Source organism: Euprymna scolopes, chromosome 22 (genome assembly GCF_053919585.1).
Source record: "Euprymna scolopes isolate OS-2025 chromosome 22, ASM5391958v1, whole genome shotgun sequence".
Classification (NCBI taxonomy): Eukaryota; Metazoa; Mollusca; class Cephalopoda; order Sepiida; family Sepiolidae; genus Euprymna; species Euprymna scolopes.
This window is the reverse complement of record NC_136503.1, coordinates 46435595-46459088: the sequence shown is the minus strand read 5'-3', so window position 1 is coordinate 46459088 and position 23494 is coordinate 46435595. Positions and strand designations below refer to the sequence as shown.

The window sequence follows — 23494 nt, the reverse complement described above, 5'->3', positions numbered from 1 at the left end:
TTTTGATCAATTAACCTCTGGCACGCTTTGGGTGAGATTGAAACCGCTATCTTCAGACAATGCTCATCTGGAACCGTAGAGATTCAACGTCTCTATCAACTGCGCCACGGGCCCCGAAGGGCGATCAAGGTTGGATTCTTTGATCTTATAATAAGATTAAGATAGAATAAACAAACCAATCAAAAAACAACTAATAAAGATGAGGACTAATAGTCCGAAATAAAAATAAATTAATATATAATGCTCATCTCAAAAAATGAATTCCAATTAAGGAATAATATATATATATATATATATATATATGCGTAAGTATACTTTGATAATTATGTTTCAGTTTGAAGAAATATGGTATAATAAAATTATGGGGTGTTTGTTCGTGCCTGACCTCTATAGAATAGAAATATGTCACAAAGTTTAACAAGGTTTTTAATATAGATCCACAGAATATTGTGATAAGTGTTTCAGTGTGAACAGGTATGGTATAATAAATTATGGGGTTTATCTATTTTATTTTTACTTTCATCATATTTTGCTTTGGTTTTGATAGCCCCAAATTCGAAGCTATCTCTTTACAACCCTTCCTTTTCATAACCTATCATACTTTCATAAATCAGAGTCCATATTCTGTAAGCTGCTTTTGAACCCAGTCAACGACGGGTACTTTTGCTAGTATATATATATATATATATATATATATATATATATATATATATTCAAAAAAAATTTTTTTTTACATGGAGGTCACCACATATCAAGGCCCAAGTGTCACTCGGGGATAAGGGTTATTGTGTGTACAGTAATCAATGGGATAGTGTAGTAATAGTATTAGAGAATTGATAAAGTGTCATTACTTAAGAGGGCGGTTCATCAGGAATTTGTTTGTGTTGGACTTGAAGACATCCAGGTTTAAGTCGGGAGGGAAACAGGCAAGCGGAACAGAGTTCCACAGGGGTGCAGTTCTAAGAAAGAAGCTTTGTTGATTTAGGCACAGATAAGGAGTGGGGAAAATTATTGACAGTGGTTTCAGCTAGTCTAGTGTTTTTGAAAAAGATTGGTGAGGGGGGACCAGAGAATGGAGCTCAGACGAGCACTTGCCATGGAAATAACGATAGAACAAAGATAGGCTCGCTACGTCTCTTCTGTGGGAAAGAGGTTACAAGGAAGAGAAAAGGGCATCCCCACCAAGCCACAAAGTCTATTTTGTACTCTGTCAAGGCAGGATAGGCTGTTTTTAGCAGCTCCTTCCCAGATGTGGCAGCAGTACTCCATCCTTGGACGTACTTGGCTTTTATATAGATAGAGAATTGCATCAGTAGTAATATATCTTCTGGAGCGGTAGAAGGATCCCACCATCTTTCCAGCGACCTTGGCCACAGACTTGATGTATGTGCTCCGTTTAAGATCAGGAGTAAAGGTCAAACCCAGAAGCTTATCAAAACATGGGGCCTCCCCTAGACGAGAGCCATCCATTTCAATTGATGCCAGATGGGGATCAGAGCGTTTATGATGTAGAGATAGGAGCTTGGTTTTAGATGCATTAAAACTAACCAGCCACCTCTTCCCCACTGTACCATGCGCTCAAGATCAGAGGAGAGAGAATCAGAGAGAACATCATCATTTACGGCCTTTGATGTGTTGCCATAGATAGTCGTGTCATCAGCATAGATGTCAACGAAAGATTTTAGTATGTGTTTTGGAAGATCATTGATGTAGATCAGGAAGAGAGTTGGGCCCAGTATGGACCCCTGAGGGACTCCAGCATTAATACTGTGGGCCTCTGATTTCTGCCCATCAACCACTACTCTTATGAGCCTATCAGAGAGAAATGATTTAATGATCGAGAAAACATTTCTAGTTATACCGTAGCTGGAAATCTTGTGAAGTAGGCCTTTATGCCAAACCTTATCGAAGGCCTTTGATATGTCAAGAGCAATTGCCCTAGAAAGGAAGCCTTTGTTGGGAGATTCGCTAATCCTATGAGATATAACCGTTAGCACATCTGCTGTAGATCTAGCAGAACGTAAACCATATTGCGTGTCGCTAAGAAGGTTATTTCTGCTGAGGTGGTTGACTATTTAATATGGATTCCAGCAGCTTACTCATGACACACAGGAGACTTATTGGTCTGTACTGAGAGGGAGATGCTTTTCACCTGAATTCTTAAATACAGGGCATACTGATGAGGTTTTCCAGGGTATTGGAAGCACTTCTCCTTAAGGCAACGCTTAAACAGTTTGGTAAGTATGGGGGCAAGTTCTGGTTGTAATGTTTTTAACGCTATAATTGGAATACCGTCAGGATCAGTTGCTTTACTGGAGTCAAGGTTCTTGATTAGCTTGGCGACCTCATGCACAGATATTTGTATGTTGCATAGCGTGTCGTCTGTTATAGGAGGGAATATGGGGAGTTGATGGCCTTGGTTGCACAGGATTGAATTTGCCGCAAAGTTCTTGGCAAATAGTTTGGCCTTGTCGGATGCTGTCGAGATGACGTCTGGTTCATTAATAATGGTTGGATGGTTGAGATAGAACGCACGTTTCTGTTCAGGATCCTATTTGCTATTTGCCAGAACTGGTGGGAACCAAGCCGCTGCTCAGCTACTTTGGATTTAACGGATTGAGCGTATAGTTCTCTTGCATTTTTTATTACTCTTTTACAATCGTTGCTGGCAGTCCTGAAAGCAGCTTTAGTTTCAGTGCATCTATTACGTTGGTAGCTATGGAAAAAGTGATTTCTGTGTTCAATAACAGCAGCACATTCAGGGGACAACCATGGCTGGCTGTTAGGTTTTTGTTGGAATTTTTTTAGATGGTATGAATTGGTCTATGCCTACAAGTAACCATTCGGTCAGGTCTGATACTATAGAGGACACATCCTTTTAAAACATGGAATGCAGAGGTAGATCAGATATGAATGTATGGAAGCTATCCCAGTCCGCGATACAGTATCGGTATACAGTACAGTGGAGAGGTACGTCTGTAGATTTATTATATTTAATTTTTATCTTAACTGATACAACACATGGGCCCATATTGTAGCTAATGAAATTCCACATCTTATATAACCATGACCTTGTAAAGTTCAGTCAAGGTCGAAATTTCTTTGGAATTTTCAATTTCTGATTTTTCAAAATTTACTGTATAGATTTTTTATAGCAGTAACCAGCATACAAAATTGAATTGAATGAATAGTTTTTGAGTTATCAGCATGTCCATGGCATAACTTGGGGAATATTTCATACAATATGAATAAGTAAAACTCAGATAAAATTTTGTCCCATCCTTACGTTGTCAGATAGAGATATGTAGTCTCACGACCGATTTATTTCCTTGTCCATATTATAATCTATTCTATATCCCATCCTCACTTAAAATTGTTGCTCAATGAGACCCATTTTATTTAATTCAATTTAATTTCATTTTATTTTCTCGTCAGTTTAAGTAGAGTAGAAAATGGACCTTAGCCTTACTTTTATCAGCCTTGGAACTTTGGATTTCCTTATTTTGATTGAATATGGTTAAAATTTGTATTCCTTTTTTTTTGCATTAAATGCTAATCCCTAACTGTGCATTGAATGGATACCATAATACTTAGTTTTCTGCATCTTATTATAAAAAAGGTCCATACAAAATTTCAGCCAGATCAGCCCAGTAGTTTCTATGAACAAGTGAAACAGACAGACAAACGAGAAAACAAACTAAGAGAAATATAATATAGATAGTTAATTAATGACATGTCCTTTTTGCAAAGCAATATATAACTTAGTTAATCTTACAACATCATATGATCAATATATTAGAAAGCTAGAAGTCTTCTACTGTAACTATGAATTCGGTACTTTAATCACACTGCTAGTGCGATAAATGGCCCAACTTTCTAAATATACTGATGATTGTATTTTGTTACTTCAAGGAGATTGCTTTTATTTCAATCTTAGATACATGTGAACAACACGATCGTTACTGAAGTGGAAACTGATCAATTCAGCTACACCCACACATGCCAGCCGAGTTGGTAAGTAACCGGAGCACTGTTCATCAAGTTACAACTTTTTTTGTTTTTTAGGTGAATTGAACTTCTGTATAGAGCTAAAAAATATCGTGCCTGTCTGCATTAAGTCCTTCTCATTGGTTGCAGCTATTCGTTAGGATTGAATTGATTAGGATTGAATGATTAAGAAAATTATGAAAGGATTGAAAATAATGAATCGAATTTTTTTTTTTTTTTTACAAAAGAGTCACCACTTATCAAGGCCTGAAGGCGATTCAAGGATAAGGATTAATTAGTGTAAGGTAGTCAATGGGATAATATTGTAGTAATCATTAGTAATAGAAATTTGGTAAATTGGATTACTTAAGGGGAACGGCTCGTCAAGAACTTGTTTACATTGGACTTGAAGACGACCATATTGTAGTCAGCTGGATAGCAGGCAAACGGAACAGAGTTCCACAGAATTTGATTACTTATGGGAACGTTTTACAACAAGTATTTTTTTTTTTTTTACATTGTATTTGAAGATGACCATGTTGTAGCTCGTAGGTAAGCAATCCTGTGATAATGTGTTCCACAGATGGGAAATTCTTGGAAAAAAACTCTGTGCATGGAAATTTTTGTTTGATGTTAGGCACATGGAGGAAGAAAGGAAAGTTTTCTCCCTTCACAACCCAATTAAAATGAATGGCTCTCATCTTGAGGAAACTCCATGTCTTGATAAGCTTCTGGGACTGACCTTCATTCCTGATCTGAAATGGAACATATACATCAAATCTGTTGCCAAGATTGCTGGAAAAATGGTTGGATCATTCTACCACTCCAGAAGGTATCTCACTGCCAATGCAATTCTTCATCTGTATAAGAGCCAGGTATGTCCTAAAATGGAGTACTGTTGACACATCTGAGCAGGAGTTGCTCGATGCGCCCTATCTTACCTTGATAGAGTTCAAACCTGGCTTCAAAACCTAGTAGGTGATGCCCTTTTTTCTTCCCTACAACCTCCCACGGAAGAGACGTTACAAGTCTGTCTCTGCTCTATCGTCAGTTTCATGGTAAGTGCTCGACTGAACTCCAATCTATGATTCCCCCAAACTTGCCAAACTTTCACAAAAAAACAGTGGACCAGCTACAACTTCGATTTTCCCCACTCTCTATCTGTGCCTGAAGCTAAACGCAGATTCCATAAACAAAGTTTTTTTCCCAAAATTGCCCGCCTGTGAAACACAACATGACAACCTACAAATCCAATGTAAACAAATTCTTCTTGAACTATCCCCATAAATAATCAAATTCTACCCAGTTTACACAATTAGTGATTACTACACTACCTTATATTCATTAACCCTTATCCTCGAGTAGTCTTCAGACCATGATAAATCGTGACTCCCAAATAAAAAAAAGACAAATTCTTGTTGTGAATGTCTTACAAGGAGGAAGCAGAGATTGAAGCTCAGTCGAGCATTTCACAAGTATTTTTGATACAACTAAACTTACGGCCCATTTGTCTTAATGGTAAGCATGTCCTTTAATGAACTGGTGAAGCAGAGTTCAATCCCTGTTCAAGTCATACCAAAGATATAAAAAAAAATGGTACTTGATACTCTCTTTCTAAACACTCAACTTTATAAGGAGAGGATCAAGGACAAGTGGAGTAATCTTAGGAATGGAATTGGGCCCTCTCCTACACCTCCGTGTAGCAACTAATGGAAACGAAACCTTCGGGTCGCCCTTGACTATAGTAGACGACCACTTGGCTTCTAGCTTAAATTTAATTGACATCAGTAGAACTTGAACTTTGCTTTCTAGTAAACATTTGTCTTATTACGTACCAACGCCTATAATGTTTGCTTTATCTTTTTCTTCGTTTCCCTTTTTGCAGTGTTTATACGGTTAATGTGGTCGCTTTGGGAAGCAACCCCAAGTTTGGCAATTCCCCCAAATCCAATACCTTAATTGTCAACTCTTCGTTAGATCATAAGATCAACGGTAACTATAGCAACCTAATTACCAAAATGAGTAATTGTCAGGATTTCAAGAATTTCCTAAAAGCTACAAAAGTTTCTGACACGTGTATCTATTTGGATTGGAGCAGCTACATTGCACCAGACAACATTGGCAGCTTCAAAATTCTGTGGAACAGTGTTGCTCAACCAAAGGTAAAAAAAAAATTGTTATTCCATGGATTTTTTTTTTAAATTAAAATTAATATTTTTCATGAAGTGTATTAATCCATGCTGAAAAACTATAAGTACATTTTTTAAATTGTAAATTTGTTAAAAAAATATTGTACATTTAATAATAATAATAATAATAATAATAATAGAACACCAATAATTGTTGTCAGAGACGTGCAGAAGAGGTGCTGCCCTTTTTACTCCTGTTTTAAAAGTGCTCTTTTCAGAGGAATGGCTTGTGCCCCGAGAAGAGACAGTTTTTTTCACTTGAGCACCTGCCCTGAAAAAGTTAACTGTTGTTGTTGTTGTCGGCGGCGGCAAGAAATCAATGGTAAACGATTGTTGAGATAATGCAAAATGATGTGTAATGATTATCGAAAGTGGTTAAGAAATGATGGAAATATGAGGATACTTGCTGTCGCTCAGATTTCAGGGAACACCACTTATTATTGTCAGTGATTAATCACTGATAATGATTTCTGTGAGAACTCCTAATGAGTTAATAATTATAATAACAAACTGTCAGAAATTTCATAAACCGACATCTCTTTCGTTAAAAAACATGCATGCATATGTGGTGCCATCAGTCTCAGCTGTTACTATGTGAAATGATTATGGAGAGTCCAGGAAAATGGAAAAACTGAGGAGTGGGAGAGAGACTAGCATCAACCAGACTGCCATTTGGAGTGTGCAGCAAGTAGTGGAAACTTGGGCATAATTATTGGCACTCAAATTCCATAGAAGATCAAACCAACAACTGTTACCAGAAAGAAATCAATGGTAAACAGCTGTTACAATAACAAAATGATTTGCAATAGGCTGGGCCTTTCTGCTTGTGCTGCAATAATAATTCTTAAATGCACTTGTGGTGCTAGGTTTTATAAAAATGTTAATTAGTCAAAATCGGACTTCTTTCTTTAATCGGACTTTTTCGATTATCAATTTTCAATACTCATCAAATGCATTCTGATACAAACCCTACGTAAGAACACTCCCAGACACATCAAGTACCTTTGTGTGACATTTCAAAAAAGCGGCCTCGCCATTTTGGAATTCAAACTTTCTCTCACTCTTTCTCTCTCACCCACACAGACAAAGTTCCTTTTATATATATATATATATATATATATATATATATATATATATATATATATATATATATATACTAGTACGCCTATGGAATTGTCTTCCGTTTTCCTGCTTTCCAGCTGACAAAAATATGGTTGTCTTCAAGGCTAACGTAAACAAGTTTTTGATGAGCCGTTCCATATAAGTTAATGAATTTACCGAATTTCCATTACTAACAATTACTTTATTGTCCAATTGTCTACTGTACACTCGTTAACTCTTATCCTCGAGTGCCTTTTAGGCCTTGATAAGTGGTGTGCCTTTGTAAGAAAAAAAAATAGCAGGGAGATCTGACGTTGCCTGGGATTGATCAATGTATGTCCTATATTTTTATTGTCATCGAAATCAAATCAATCGATTGCCTGCTCTAATTGGGGACCCATCACGATGCACCAGGAAAGAGCTCACATGCCTCCTCGCAATGACTTAGTTCACAATACATTGTATTCTACATTGCACTGTAGAGAACTACTGTTGATTTTATAAAATTATTTTTATATATAATGGCTTGAATTAAAGTTTAAAATGCAAAAGTCAAGTATCATGGTTCAGTTGTGCTTTAAACAAAAGCATTCATTTCAATCGTACCTTTGTCATATCAAAGAATCTACTTTATATATTGGACTACTTGTGCAGTAATAAAATTTCTCAAAGCCACTTGTGATGTTAGGCTGTGTAAGGTGTTATCTTTAATCGAAATCGCCTGTTCCTTTTTACATCGGATTTTTTTTATCATTGATTATCGATACCTATTGAAGACATTCCGATACATAACCTAAAAACACTGTCAGGTACATAAAGTACATTTGTGTGAAATTTCATTAAAATCGACCCCGCCGTTTCGGAGTCCATAGGAAACGAACTCACACACACATACAAACACAGGCGAAGTTCCTTTTATATAATAGTAGAGAGAGATATATGTTATCCTTGCTGTTCAACAAAACATGTATAAGAGAAAAAATGCTGTCCAAATATATATATATATATATATAAACTAGACATTTTAGCAGATTAAAAAGGAGCAAAAGTTATAGCCCGTTGACTTAAAATGAGTGCTTTATACCAAATTGATGGTTGAATATGGTTTAATTTGTGACCATTTTTTGCATTAAACACTAATCCTTATTAATTCCTTACTGTGCATCGATTGGATACCATAATACTTAGTTCACTGCACTTTATCATAACAAAGGTCCATACATACTGAGAGAAATATTATATTGAAACCATTCAATCATTCAGCAATGTTCATGTACGAAGAAATTTTTCCACTCTTTTATTCTCATCAGGAGAAAGAGATTGTCCAGAATATTTCGAATACACACTGTGCCATCACAAAATGTCTGCCCGGCGTGACACATTACCTGCAACTTGTTGTACTTAATTCAGAAGGAAAAGTCATTGAAAAATCCAGTCATTTGACCGTGCAAACCGCTGCTCCACCCAACACTCCCGTGTTAAATGTCAGGTAAGATTTGCTTGCACAAACATGACAGCAAGATGAATCGTGCAAGATGATGTCCAGGCAAACATTTTTTTTTTGCACTTCAGTCATAGCAGTCATTTATTGAAGTAAATAACGTGTAGTAGAGCTGATTGGATTAAAAAAAATTTTTTTTTTAATCCCTATACAGTGATTCAACTGACAACCTTTAGATTATGGGACTCTTCTGTAAACAGGCAACAACAAAGTGAGCTGCTGTAAATGATTGGACGATTCCAATATTTTTCCCCGACTTTAATTCAGTTACTGATTTTGTTCTAAATTATCAATTCTGATACTGATTCCGATTCTCTAAATATTTGGTTATAGAGTTATTTGTTTTGTTTTGTATTCTTTTCTTTTAATTTATCGTTCCCAGTCATATTTATTGAACCCGGTTTTCTAAATTCGATATATTTTCACACATCTTTTAATCTGTGCATGTATTGTATTATAAACGAGTTTAGGTCACGTCTCGTCTTTTTCATCCAGTTTTGGTTTAATGAACTCTGGGGTGAGCAGTAGCATATTACGTCTCACATTAACCACGAACTTGAGCCAGGTCTTCTTCAGTCTACCATGGTGGCTTATGCCCAGGATATCTAGACACACTATGAAGTTGATGCAAGGGGTGGCATAACCGAACCACCTGAGATCCCAAATATATATGGCATCTGTAATCATACCAATACCAAGTTTTTTATGAGATCTTTTTTTCAGTTTCAAGACACACATCGATCCAAACATTGTATGATTGTTATAAAGAAGCTGTTGAAGATCAGAAGTTTTTGTTTTTTTTCTGTGTCATATATTTTCTTAATTATCTTAACAATCTCTTTATAAGTTATTGGTTCATATTTATGAGAATCGCTTCAGACAAGACATGAAGCTATTTGATGTACAGATCTAAAAATAATAGAAGATAGACTAATGCAAAGACAGGCGATGCCTATTAACCTTATTTTAAAAAAAATAACAGAACTATAGGTAAGAAGGAAATAGTCAGCAGAAAAAGTTCTACAATCCTGCAGTTCTTGGAAAGAAGTTACTGGAATAGAAAGATGAATCATAATGAAGTACCTGAACAGTAAATTGATGAAGACCACTAGACGAACGAGTCAAACGAGCTGAAACAAAAGAAGCAGAGCATAAATCGAATAATTCTGAAGAACACATGCATTTATAGTACTAATAGAAGAGACTGAAACTACGAGTACTGTTTTAAAAGTAAGGCCTCCTATTTTTTTAACCCAAAAACTAAAACGTTGAAGAGCTATAAAGATAAGTGTAGTACCATTAAAACGAGCAATCTTTTGCGCCCCAGAATTAATTTTCCTACATAGTCACAACCATTCTTAACTTTTGCCAGCAATGAACGATGCATAGGTCATAAAATTTGTGGAGCGTACTTTGTCACTCACATCTATGTCTCCACTCTGAAATCGACGAACCTATCTCCTATCTGTCTTAAAATCAACTGCATCGGCTTTGTAAATGTTTAGTACGTACTGGTGAGAGTTTATCTGTTCAGTTTTTTCTACGTGGAGGAATTCAGTGACACAGCTCTGCTTCTGATGCACCTTCATGACAGGAATTGCTTTCTTAGAGACGGTGTGAGACTCTAAGAAAGCAACCCCCGTCATGGACGTGTGTCAGAAACAGAAATATGTCATTGAATTCCTCCGTACAGAAAAAACTGAGTTGATCAACAGAGTGATGAATGCATAAGTTCAGTCATCATAACAATGTAATTTGCAATTCTCTCTGATCCGTTCGGGCGGAATAAAAACTAGTAGGCGTTATTTTTAGAACGTGCCTCATAGCAACATCACGTCTGTGAGAAAGAAGGTGCATAAAAAAATTATAGCTATGCTTTTGAACCTCAACTAGAATCCTTAAATGAGACATAGATTCACCAATCCAAATATAAGAACAATACTTCGTATATTCTACTTTTAGGCATGCCATTATTGATGTCTTCCTCAATAACTTCACAACCAGATATAACGAAAAATATGACTGATCTCGTTCCCTTAGCTTTTCTTTTTTTAATGTATTAATGCTACAAATTATCTGATCCATGTTTCTATGGGCATTGATCTCTTTAGCATAGGTTAGAATCCTTATTTTTTTTTTTTTTAGAAAAGTCCCTTTTATTAATTCAGTGAATATGTTATCCTACTTTTTGTTTTTACTTTGTAATTGTAATGTAGGTTGAACTATATACAAGTTTGTTTCATTTTTGCCTTTACAGGGCTTGTAATTTCCATTGTATTTCTGTGCAGTGGACTAAACCATTAGAGTATGGTGATGCTATCATCTGCAAATATAATGTGTTTGTCAATGATGAAGTTGTAAGTGTGCAACCACCTGATCAGACGAGCTTCACCTTTACAGAGGGGGTGCCGTGTGCTGATTATACATTCCAAGTCCAGGTAAATTAAAATAGATTATTAGACTTTCTTTTGGCACAGTGGTTAGAGTACTTGAAAAAATTAATTGTAAAAGTGATCCTCTTCAGAAGCGTGAAGGTTCAATTCTTAGTGTGCGCGACTGAAAAATACAGTTTTTAATTACTTAGGAACTCTTTACAGGAACTCTGACTGAAACGTTATGTAAATGGCACTCAAGATGAGAACAGTCGATTTCGGGAATTTGTCCCCAAGGATGGCGCCGTGGTTAGAGTACTTGGAAAAATTAATTGTAAAAGTGATATTCTTCTGGAGGTTGAAGGTTCAATTTTCGGTGTGGGCGACCGAAAAGTACAATTGCGAATTATTTAGGACCTCTATGCAGTCATGGCTGACAGAACAAGGGCATGCTACCCCCAGAAGTAAATAAAGAGTTCCATTCGAAATTCCGTCTAAATTCCCGAGTTTGACAGAAACATTCTCATGTTCAACAAGATACACCTGAAGAAGGTCGGAAGTTACATCGACCGAAACGTTATGTAAATGACACCCAAGCTGAGAACAGTAGTCCGATGAATCCAAATAGAAAAACAAATGAATAAAACGAATGAAAAAAATAAGGCAAAAGAATTAAAAATATAAAAGAAAAAACAAAATAAAAATTTGAAAATACCAAGAAATCGAAAAGAGGCGGGAAAATACAAAATTAATTAGAACAAATGAAAGAAATTATTTGTCATTTGAAAAAGTAAAAAAAAAAAAAACAACTTAAAAAAAAAAAGAAAGAGAGATATAAAGCCAGAGAGAAAAAAAGGTTTCTTTATTTCGATGAAGGGTTTCTCTTAAAACATTCTTGGTTTCAACAAGATACACCTGAAGAAGGTCGGAAGTAACATCGACCGAAACGTTGTGAAAATGGCACTTAATATTAGAACAGTAGTTCAAAGAATCCAAATAATACGAATAAACAATCGTCATCTCAAAAGTTCAGACACGAAAAAAATAAGAACACTAGAAGGATAATTAAAAACTGAATGAAAAGATCGTCTAATGAATGCAGTTTATTCACTTGCATTGGTAGTTTCATATATCGCAAATGTTTGTACGAACACCATCAGATTCGTGTCAAAAAATGATGCAACGCCATGACATTGTGTGATATTTAATAATGCTGGTCTTCTTTGCTGATCGTTCTGTTATTGGTGACCAGCAATAGACGAGCAGCTATTGGTAGGGCTAACAAGATTTTCAACGAATCTCGTACAACAGGAATGCACACGTTTATTCTAGAATATGTTCTCTATATTTGGATAATATAATCTTATTTTTAATGCTTTCAAATAATTTTAGATTATTAAAAAGTAAAGGAAAAAACATATGTATATGTGTGTGTGTGTGTGTGTGTGTGTGTGTAGTGAAATTTGTCAGACTTTTTTTGTCTTTGTATTTAAATTTTCGGAAAGATAGTTTTGCAATTATTAATTGTTTTATGGTATTTATAAATTTTCTTTTGCAGGCCCTGACAGCTTACGACAATTTGCCGAGCAAACTATCGGGACCACTGACTCTCACTTGGTCTGGAGTGAAACCATCCAATCTGAAAGCTGAATGTTTATCTGATTCAACAGTTAAAGTAACATGGGGCAGTCCATATTGCACGGGTTCTGTAAGGATAAAACATTTCCAGGTAGAACTAATGTGGATTTCTTTTATCTTTCATGTACGAGAGACATTCAATAAGTAATGCTCCTGACCCAATGCCTGCTCTAATTGTGGATCCATCACCAGGAAAAAGCTCATATGTCTCTCGCAGTGACTTAGTTCACAATACATTGTAGTTTACATTGCACCGTAGAGAACCTACTGTTGATTTTATAAAATTATTTTTATATAATGGCTTGAATTAAAGTTTAAAATGCAAAAGTCAAGTATCATACTTCAATTGTGCGCTAATCAGAAACATTCATTTCGAACGCACCCCTGTCATATCAAAGAACCTACTGTTGATTTTATATGTTGAGCCTTTCGGTTTGTGTGGTAATAAAACTTCTCAAATGCACTTGTGACATTAGGCTGTGTGAGGTGTTACCTTTGGTTAAAATCACCTGTTCCTTCTTTCATCGGATCATTTCGATTATCGATACTTATCAAAGACATTCTCATACAAATCCTATCTAAGAACACTGCCAGGCACATAAAGTACCTTCGTGTGAGATTTCACCGTTTTCGAGTTCATAGGGAACGAACTCACAGACACACAGACAAAGTTCCTTTTATATAATAGTAGATGTGTATATATTGCGTTGCCCAACATTAGACGAGTTTCATGCATCTATAATAGTTTAGCAAAGAGTTAGAATGTTCCATATGACCATACCAGCACAATCAATTTGCACTTAAGATAACATGCTGGATAATTATAATGCTTTCAGCAACTCTTCTGAACTAATATGTCGGGGTTGGGTAAGATTTCACATTTTATAGATTCACCTAATTGATAAGAAAAATGTCTACATTTTGAACTTCATAGCTTGGTTTAGGTTGGTTCTTTTGTTTTACGGTGTATCAACCCTTTTCAGGTTATTTAATGCAGAATCCGGTCATTTCAATAGAAGCTTTTAGGCATCAAGTTCTTTATATGTTCAGATATTTATTCGTGGTATTTGGTTTGGTTGTTTTGTAGAAGAAATTGTTGTTGTTTTTTTTTTTTTCGGTTTTGTAGAACATGATTAAGTTTTACAAAAGAAAAGGAAAAAAAACAATAACATCAATGTTTGGTGCATTTTAGGTCAGGAAGCCAATATCTTCAGATAGCCTGATCTGGTAGCACCTGAGAACTTCATTGATACAAACGAAAAGAATGCAACTGTTGATGCTACATTTTTTTTTTTTTTTTTTAGGGTTATTAGCATCGTTATAATTATTTCTTTTGACTTAAAACTTTTTTTCAATTTCAGGTTGAATGTTTTGATGCAGCAACAGGATTAAGTGTTCACGAGAACGACTTTATTCCTGCAGACAGTCAGGAAACCAGATTCTATGAACTAAAACTGGGAAAATATCGCATTATTCAAAAAATTCACGTAATTACATTTTCTGCTTTAAATTTCTCTTGGAGAATTAGCAGCCAAGAATTTCATGAAACCTTATTTCATATAAGCTGACGTTTTAATCAAGATTGGTATTCTGAAATCTATTATTATAGCCTTGCAACTACCCACCCAGACCCACCCCATAACTTGCTCCTTTAACTCACTTCTGAACCCTCCCTCGCCTCACTAAATTAAAACCCTGGAACAGGACGCCCCATGTAATCCCTCTTGTTCAACCCTTCTTAGAATAAACTCATTTGCCTTTTTACCTTAAATCATCACCATAATACCCCTCCCAAAATTATACACCACTTCATAGTGCTGTTGTCGTCTCGGTTGCATCTGTCAAAAAAATGCCCCTCCATAGATAATAGATATCTTACACACCGATAAAATAGAATTACCACCCATCCACACTATACCTCCACTTTAACCCTAAAACATATACCACATCCATTTAAGACTATGATAAAGACCCTATACACCTTTCTACATTACACTCTATATAATACGCCCCTCCTTTATTTAGAATTCGATAAGCCCCCAACATCATCTATAATTTTAATTGATCTATTTCGTTGCTAATGAATCCTACGCTAGACGCCGCATCCCCACTATGTTATCTAGCATCTTCTCTACTCATCTGATAAGAAGCATTAGGCTTCGAAATGCCTCGGCATAAAGAGTCTCTTCTATCCCCCAACTAATTGTTTGTATTCCCTTATTGAATAAATGAACCAATATATATTTACCATTCACCAATATATAGTTTTTGTGACTTCATTTCCCATTCCTATTGTTCTCCTATAGAAGCTCCAATGATACTTGTTGAGCTTTATATTGTCCAGATAAGTCTCCTCTTATAGAATTGAGCTCACTCTTTTCTTCTAACGCACTAAGCTATATATTTATACACACACACACACACACACACACACACACACACACACACACACACACACACACACACACATATATAGAGAGAGAAAGAGATTATAGGATGTTAATCCAACAGACTACATAAGAAAAAGAAAAAGAAAAGATGGAATAAATGAAAATCAACTATAAAAACCTTGTTCTTAGAGTTGGTCTTTGGTTATCCCATATTTCCTCTTATGTGTGTGCGTGAGTCAGTCGGCACTAACCCTATTCGGGTTTAACTGGCTTCCTCCAAAGGAGAAAGTTTCATGGGAATATGAAATTCACAACCGGTCCCCAATCGCATGTATATCCCCGTTAGGGGAAATGACGACGTTAGGTTTTTGCAACTCTTGCAGGGAAATGTCTACATCCTCCTACATACAGCGCCTGGAATTCCCAAATTGGTCACCCATTTTAGTAATAACCAGGCTCAACGTTGCTTAACTTCGGTGTGTAAACGTGTGAAACCGGTGTGTAAACGTGTGAAAATGTGTGTGTGTGTGTGTGTGTGTGTGTGTACAAACATAATTATGTTGCATGAAATTTCCGTTGTTTAAATAGAAACAAGTTGCATAGACAGTATTAATTAGTTCAAACTGTTCCTAATTCAAACTCCTGAGTCATTAAACAATCACGTGTCTACTATGGTTTTAAACAAGTAAGCACCTTACATTCAACGTTAAGATAAAAAAGAAGAAAAGAAAAGCTGCATAATAAATGTCTCTTTAAATTTCTTATTGAATGCATTTCTCTTTCTTTGAGTGTATTCAGGTTTTGTAAGACTTTTTTGTTTATTCTTGTAAAAGGTTATTGGTACAAATCAGCTGTTTTGTTCTGAAGCCGTTGAAGTTGAAGTTGTGGAAGGAATTTCACCTCCAACCATCATGGTTAATGTTCAAGGGCTGGAAAGGAGGAAACAACTCATTAGTATCGCTTCTCATCTGATCAATGCTCGAGACAAGTAAGTAAACAATTACTGTCCGGTTTATATATATATATATATATACATATATATATATATATATATATATATATATATATATATATATATATATATATATATATATATATAACGTGCTGGATACTTCTGAACTAATATGTCGGGTTGGATAGCACCTCTCACTCTAAACCTGAAACTCTTAAATAAAATAAAATGACAGTTCAACCAAAAATCACGATTAAACTAGGCTTAAACTCAAACAAAACCAATTTGCCTCCTTCCTTGAGGCTTGCATTTCACGGGCTTAGAACTAATTTAGATGATGCTGAATCATTTCTCCTAGCAAACACCCCGGATTTCTTAGCGCGAAGTGAAACTAACTTACACTTCTCCATCTCCACTAACCACTTTAACATGCCCAGTCATCTCCCACTTTGCCATAAGGACTCAAATATATGCACAAACTTTAAGTCTATATTTGAAACACCCTCTCTTTGACTAGAGAAACAAAACTAGAATCAGACGACCAGGCCTTTATGTGCTTTAGACTTAACATGCAATATAACATTACCTACTTATATTTTCTTTACCGCTCTCCCTCAACCTCGGACTGTAGGCTAATCAACCAAGTCTCTGACAGCATAGATACAACACTTTCCCTCGATACTAACACGCAAGTACATGTATTTAGTGACGTCAGTGTCCACCACAGTAATTGGCTTCGATTCTCTACTTACACAGATGCAGATGGCAGCATAACGCATAGCTTCTCTATATCTCATTCCTTATCACACGTTTCCCAGATCAGCAAGATCAACATGCCTCACTTTTAGATCTATTTCTGACCACAGTTCCCGATGATTGTGTAATGAATGCCCAGAGCCCACTTGGGAATGCGGATCACGCTGTGATAATGATAGAAATTGCCCTACATTCTTGACCCAAAACTGAAGAGCCATTGCTCAAAACGACAAGGTATTATAAGAACGCTGACTGGGAAGCCATCGGGGATCACATCAGAGATGCCCCATGAGGAAATATCTTTTCTTGCCGCTGAACAGTGCGCGAATGAGACCACTGAATGGTTCAAAAAGGCAATTGAAGCACATGTTCCCATGCAGAAATTCTATAGTAAACCCCACTCTCCCCAATGGTTTACTTCTACTTGTGCAGCTGCCATTGCTCCAAGGCAACATTCATAACACAGATTTAACTGACATAAATCCAGTACAAACAGACAAAAGTTTATAGACGCTAGAAGTAATTGTACGAAAGAAATAGCGACAGTTAAGAGAGAACATACCGAAACCACCAGACAACACATTGAAGTACAGAAACTAGGTACCCGTGAATCTGCAAAAGTGTAGTAAATAATGGGCAATCAGCAATTCCCCCACTATCCAACACTCATGAGGTTGTTTACATGGCAACCGAGAAGGCTAACATGCATGCCAGTTGGTTTTCCTCCAACTCCACACTGGAACCAGCAAAATACTCCCTCCCTGACTTTCCTTTGTGGACAGATGCCGCACTAGATGATCTGAAAATTACCCCCTCTTAGGTACATGATATAAAGAATGTAGACACCTCAAAAGCATGTGGACCTGATTTCATCCTGGCAGTACTATTAACAAAATGCTCCACTGAGGATGCTCCGGCCCTCTCCAAAGTTTACAACAAATGCCTTAACAAATCTTGCTTTCCTGACTGTTGGAAAACTGCTTCTGTGGTACTAGTTTACAAGAATTTTGGCGAAAGAACTGATCCATTAAATTATCGCCCTTATTAGCCTCCTCCCTCTTTTCGCCAAAATATTTAAGTCCATAATTAACCAGGCTCTAGTCCATCACCTTACAGTTGCTAAACTTCTGACCGACCAACAATATGGATTTAGGCAAGCCCATTCTACAGCAAATATCCTAACTGTAATCTCTGAACGTATATACCATTCATTGGACAAAACAGCATTTATGATATAAATGCGGGTGTACCTCAAGGGTCTATCCTTGGACCTTTATTATTCCTAATATTCATAAATGACCTCCCTGATAAAATTGTCTCTGAGATGGGTATATTGTCTGATTACACCTCTATAAAAGGCATGAGGGGAAAACGAATAAACACATATCTAAAACAATGGCAGAAACACTAAAGTAAGACCTTCAATCTGTAGTGAAATGGGGATAAAAATGGATGGTTACATTCAATGTTGCTAAAACTAAACTTGCTTCCTTCAATAATTGCAAGAAACCTTCTCAACCAACAATAACTATGGCTAAAGATACATGACCTGAAAGTACTTCTTTCAAACTCCTTGGCTTAACGTTCGCAGAGAACATGAGTTGGAACAGATACATTAAGAGCATGCGAGGAAGGTGAGCTCTCTCTACCGTGCTAGAAAATTACTTATGCTTGAAAGTATCCTGTACCTCTACAAGGCCACCATTCGCCCATGTATGGAGTATTATTGTCACATTTGGACTAGTGCATGTGCTACTGATCTCTCACTCCTGGACAGGGTTCAAAAGAGAGTTGCCAACCTGATAGGTCCTGAACAGTCATCTATACTTCAACCTCTGTCCCATCAACGAAATGTTGCATCCTTGTGCCAGTTTTAAATACCCCCGACAAACCCAACAAGCAGCAAAATCTCACCCTACACAATAGAGATCCCTAGATGTAAGAAGGCCTTCTACTTGAATAGTTTTTCCCCCAGAATTTCTAGACTTTGGAACTCCCTTCTGAGTTCCTACTTCCCCAACTGTACTGACATGTAGAAGTTCAAGGGTAATGTGAACAGACATCTTGCTGCTCAACTCTATACATAGTATCCCTGCAACGTATGTCCTCCATAGTAGCCCCCACATCAAAGTGGCAGTGTGCCTTGTTTGGGGAGAAAATGTAATAAAAAAATGTTGTTTTAAATCAAAAGGATGCCATAATACTTAGTTCACTACACCTTGTCAAAACAAAGGTCCATACCAAATTTTAGACAGGTAGGACCAGTAGTTTCCAAGAAAAAGTGTAACAGACAGACTAAAAGATATATATATATTTCACGAGGGGATGAAGGCCAGTGTTGTCTCAGATGGTATGATGTCTGATCCATTTGATGTTACGAATGGGACCAAACAGGGATGTGTAATGGCACCAGTCCTCTTTGCGCTCTTCTTTTCACTAATGCTGAAACATGCATTTGATGATTTGGACACTTGTGTCAAGTTTCAATTTCGGTCATCCGGTGGCTTATTTAACCATCAACGGTTTAAGGCCAAGACTCTTCTTCGCACCGAAATTATTCGCGACTTGCTCTTCGCTGACGATGCCGCACTGGTAGGCACGTCCTTTGAGGAAGCCCAGGTTCTTCTTGATCGATTTTCAGCCACGTGCAAGGCCTTTGGCCTGACAATTAGCATAAGGAAGACTGAGGTAGTGCATCAGCCACACCCTACCCCAAAACAAGTTGAAGGCGTAAAGCAAAATCCACCAGAGTATAGATTTCCTGCGCGCAAGCTGAAAGTCGACGGTCATGATATCAATTATGTCAAGTCCTTTCCTTACCTTGGTAGCAAGGTGAACCAGGCCGGTTCTCTTGATGATGAAATTGTCAACAGGATTGCTAAGGCCACTTCTGCCTTTGGAAATCTTCGCCATCGCTTGTGGAACGAAAGGGGTATTCGACTAGACACAAAAATCCTTGTCTACCGTGCTGTTGTTCTTTCCATTCTTCTTTATGGATCTGAGTCATGGACTCCATACAGACATCACATTAATCAGCTGGACGTTTTCCACAAAAGCTGTCTACACTCCATATGTGGTCTTAGCCTCCACGACAAGATATCAAATGCCGAATTATTCACAAAATGCAAAATATCTGGCATAAAATTATTCCTTATTCAATCGCAATTGCGGTGGGCTGGTCATGTATTGAGGATGCCCGATGGCAGAATTCCAAAAATTGCGATGTACAGTCAATTTGAGGGTGGTAAAAGAATTGTTGGACGTCCTTGGCTTAGGTACAAGGACAAGTTGAAGAGTAACTTGTCTGCAGTGAACATACCATACAGGAGTCTTGAAGATGAGATGAATGACCGAAAAGGATGGAGATCAAGGTGTTTTGAAAGTCTCCAGAGGTTTCAATCTGAAAGCTTAAGGCAACTGAAAGAAAACAGAGTAAGAGCAAAACGACTACCAGCCGCACCAATATCTGCAGCATTAAATCCACATTCATGTTCTATTTGTGGCCTTGTCTGCAAGTCTCTTGCTGGACTAAAAAGTCATCAGAGGCAAAAGCATAAATGAGTTTTAGAAATATGGGTTGTCCAAACCTCATATGTCGAAATCGACGGGAGAGTCCATCATATATATATATATATATATATATGACAAAAGTCTATGTTCTAAAGTTCATAATGTTGACCATCTTACAATTTATTTCTTTAATTCAGCTGACATTTACAATTCTTGACAGTATCATTCAAAATGGCGTAATGGAAACATATAAGGTATTTACAGCTTCTCTTCCAATTTTCGGATTTTTAATCATGTCAAAACGCACTTTATTTTCTTTTAATTGTTGCTATTTCTTCTGATGAGTTAAGGGCAAAATAGATTCAACTAATTCATATGTTATTATTATTATTATTATTATTATTATTATTATTATTATTATTATTATTATTATTTATTTCAACTAATTTCATAAACATTATAGGTTTGCTCCAAAGATTCGGGTAAACTGAAATATCATTTTTTTTTTTTTACCCCAAACAAGGCACATTGCTACTTGGACGTAAGGAGTTACTCTTTGGGATCCTGTCTACAGGGGCACTATGTAGGGAGTTGAGTGGCAAGATGTCTGTTCATAATACATTTATATTTCTGCATCTTAATACAGTCAGCGAAGCAGGGGAGAGGGAGAGAAATCCAAAATCTAGTAGTTCCTGAGAAGAAACTATTAAAATAGAAAGATTTCCGGCATCTAACCCTAACTCTAACCCTAACCCTTTACAGTGAAGATTTTACTGCTTATCAGGTTAGTTGGGGGTATTTGCTTCGAGGAAGTACCTGCTACGAGTTCGTCAGAGCACATTCATTAAAGTACTTGTAAAACAGGCACAAGGATGCAACATTCCAGCAATGAGGCAGAGGCTGGAGCTTGGTTGATCATGTGGAACCTATTAGATTGGAGATTCTTTTTTGAACCCTGTCTAAGAGTGAGAGACTACTGGTTGATGCACCAGCCCAGATGTGACAACAAAATTCCATGGGCGAGTAGTAGCTTTGTATAGATATCGGATACTGTCAGGTGTGAATAGTTTTCTAGCACGGTAGAGGAAACCAACCTTCTTTGCAGCAGCCTTGGCAATATCTTCAAGGTATCTATTCCACTTCATATTTCCTGTGAATGTTAATCCGAGGAGTTTGAATAATGAGCTCTCGGGTAATATCATTAGCCATGGCAATCGATGGTTGAGAAGGTTTCTTGTAATTGTTAAAAGAAGTTTAGACTTTGTAAAATTAAATGAGATTAATCATCCATTTCCTTCTCCAGTCCACTCCAGACTGAAGACCATTTTCTAAGGTTTCGGCCATTGTCTTGGATATGTGTACATTCGTTTTTCCCCTTATGTTTGTTATTGAGTGTATTGTCATCAACAAATGATAAAAGTCCAAGAATCGACCCCTGAGGCACACCTTATTATACTATCATACTGTTGGGACATACGGTCATCGAAGATAACCTGGATTTTTCTTTTGTTTAAGAAGGATGTGATTATATTAAATATTCGTCTAGCAATTTAATGTGATTTAATTTTGATAAATAATAAATATTTTAGTGTGAAACTCAGATTTGTATTTCCTACTTGCATATTTTAAAGAAATATGAGGACAGTTTTTACCTTTTTCTGAAACTAAAACATTGGGTTTTTTCTTTCAGATTGATTCGCAAAAGGTTTTTACAAAATAAAAACGAAAAGAAATCTCTGGTTGGTATTAAAACACTTTCATTTTGTAAGCACCTGAATGTACACGTCCTTCATATACCATTCTCATATCAGGTTTCTCAATACGATCCTGACTGGCCATGTTTCAGTTCCATACATCATAACACTGCACACATGATAAGTAGACTAAAATCAGCAGTAGGCAGATGGTAAATGTTGCCTCAAATGTAATATACAAAAAAAAAAAAAAAAAAAAATCTTAGAATTATTAGATATACTGAAAATACCTTAGAATAAGTGTGTTGTATGCAAAGTGACATTTCATCCATTGTTTGTTTCCTTTCTGAAAGAAATGTTTTTTTTACATGGTAGTCACCACTTATCAAGGCCCGCAGGCCACTCGGGGATAAGGGTTATTGCGTGTACAGTAATCAATGGGATAGTATCGTAGTAATCGTTAGTATTGGAGATTTGATAAAGTGTCTTACTTAAGGGGGCTGTTCATCAGGAATTTGTTTATGTTGGACTTTAAAACATCCAAGTTGTAGTAAGGTGGGAAACAGGCAAACGGAAGAGAGTTCCACAGGCGTGCAGTTCTAAGAAAGAAGCTTTGTTCATGGAATCTACATTTTAATTTAGGCACAGATAAAGAGTGGGGAAAATTATTGATAGTGTTTTCAGCTAGATTGGAGCTCAGACGAGCACTTGCCATGGAAATAACGATAAAACAAAGACAGGCTCGCAATGTCTCTTCTGTGGGAGAGAGGTTGCAGAGAAGAGAAAAGGGCATCCCCCACCAAGCCACAAAGTCTATTTTGTACTCTGTCAAGGCAGGATAGGCTGTTTTTAGCAGTTCCTGCCCAGATGTGGCAGCAGTACTCCATCCTTGGACGTACTTGGCTTTTGTATAGATAGAAAATTGCATCAGCAGTGAGATATCTTCTGGAACGGTAAAAGGATCCCACCATCTTTCCAGCGACCTTGGCAACAGACTAGATGTACATGTTCCATTTCAGGTCAGGAGTAAAGGTCAAGCCTAGAAACTTATCAAAACATGGAGCTTCCCCTAGTCGAGAGCCATCCATTTCAATTGATGCCAGATGGGGATCAGAGCGTCAATGATGTAAAGATAGGAGCTTGATTTTAGATGCATTAAAAGTAACAAGCCACCTCTTCCCCCACTGTACCATGCGCTTGAGATCAGAAGAGAGAGAATCAGAGAACTTTGTCATTTACGGCCTTTGATGTGTTGCCATAGATGGTCGTGTCATTAGCATAGATGTCAACGAATGATGTGTTTGGGAGATCATTGATGTAAATCAGGAAGAGAGTTGAGCCCAGGATGGACCCCTGAAGGACTCCAGCGTTAATACTCTGGGCCTCTGATTTCTGCCCATCAAC

General features: G+C 36.9%; 1 protein-coding gene across 5 annotated transcripts in view; it reads left to right on the top strand.

Moving 5' to 3' along the window:
* The window catches only part of LOC145243404 (uncharacterized), a 302808-nt gene that overhangs the window by 231537 nt on the left and 47777 nt on the right, over positions 1–23494 (top strand). For all 5 annotated transcript variants that reach the window (XM_080106260.1, XM_080106258.1, XM_080106259.1 and 2 more), the window contains 8 exons: positions 3938–4014; positions 5873–6149; positions 8588–8766; positions 11036–11216; positions 12709–12879; positions 14150–14275; positions 16012–16166; positions 22087–22135. In XM_080106260.1, coding sequence (XP_079962386.1) covers positions 3938–4014; positions 5873–6149; positions 8588–8766; positions 11036–11216; positions 12709–12879; positions 14150–14275; positions 16012–16166; positions 22087–22135 — 1215 coding nt within the window. The remainder of the gene's footprint in view (positions 1–3937; positions 4015–5872; positions 6150–8587; positions 8767–11035; positions 11217–12708; positions 12880–14149; positions 14276–16011; positions 16167–22086; positions 22136–23494) is intronic.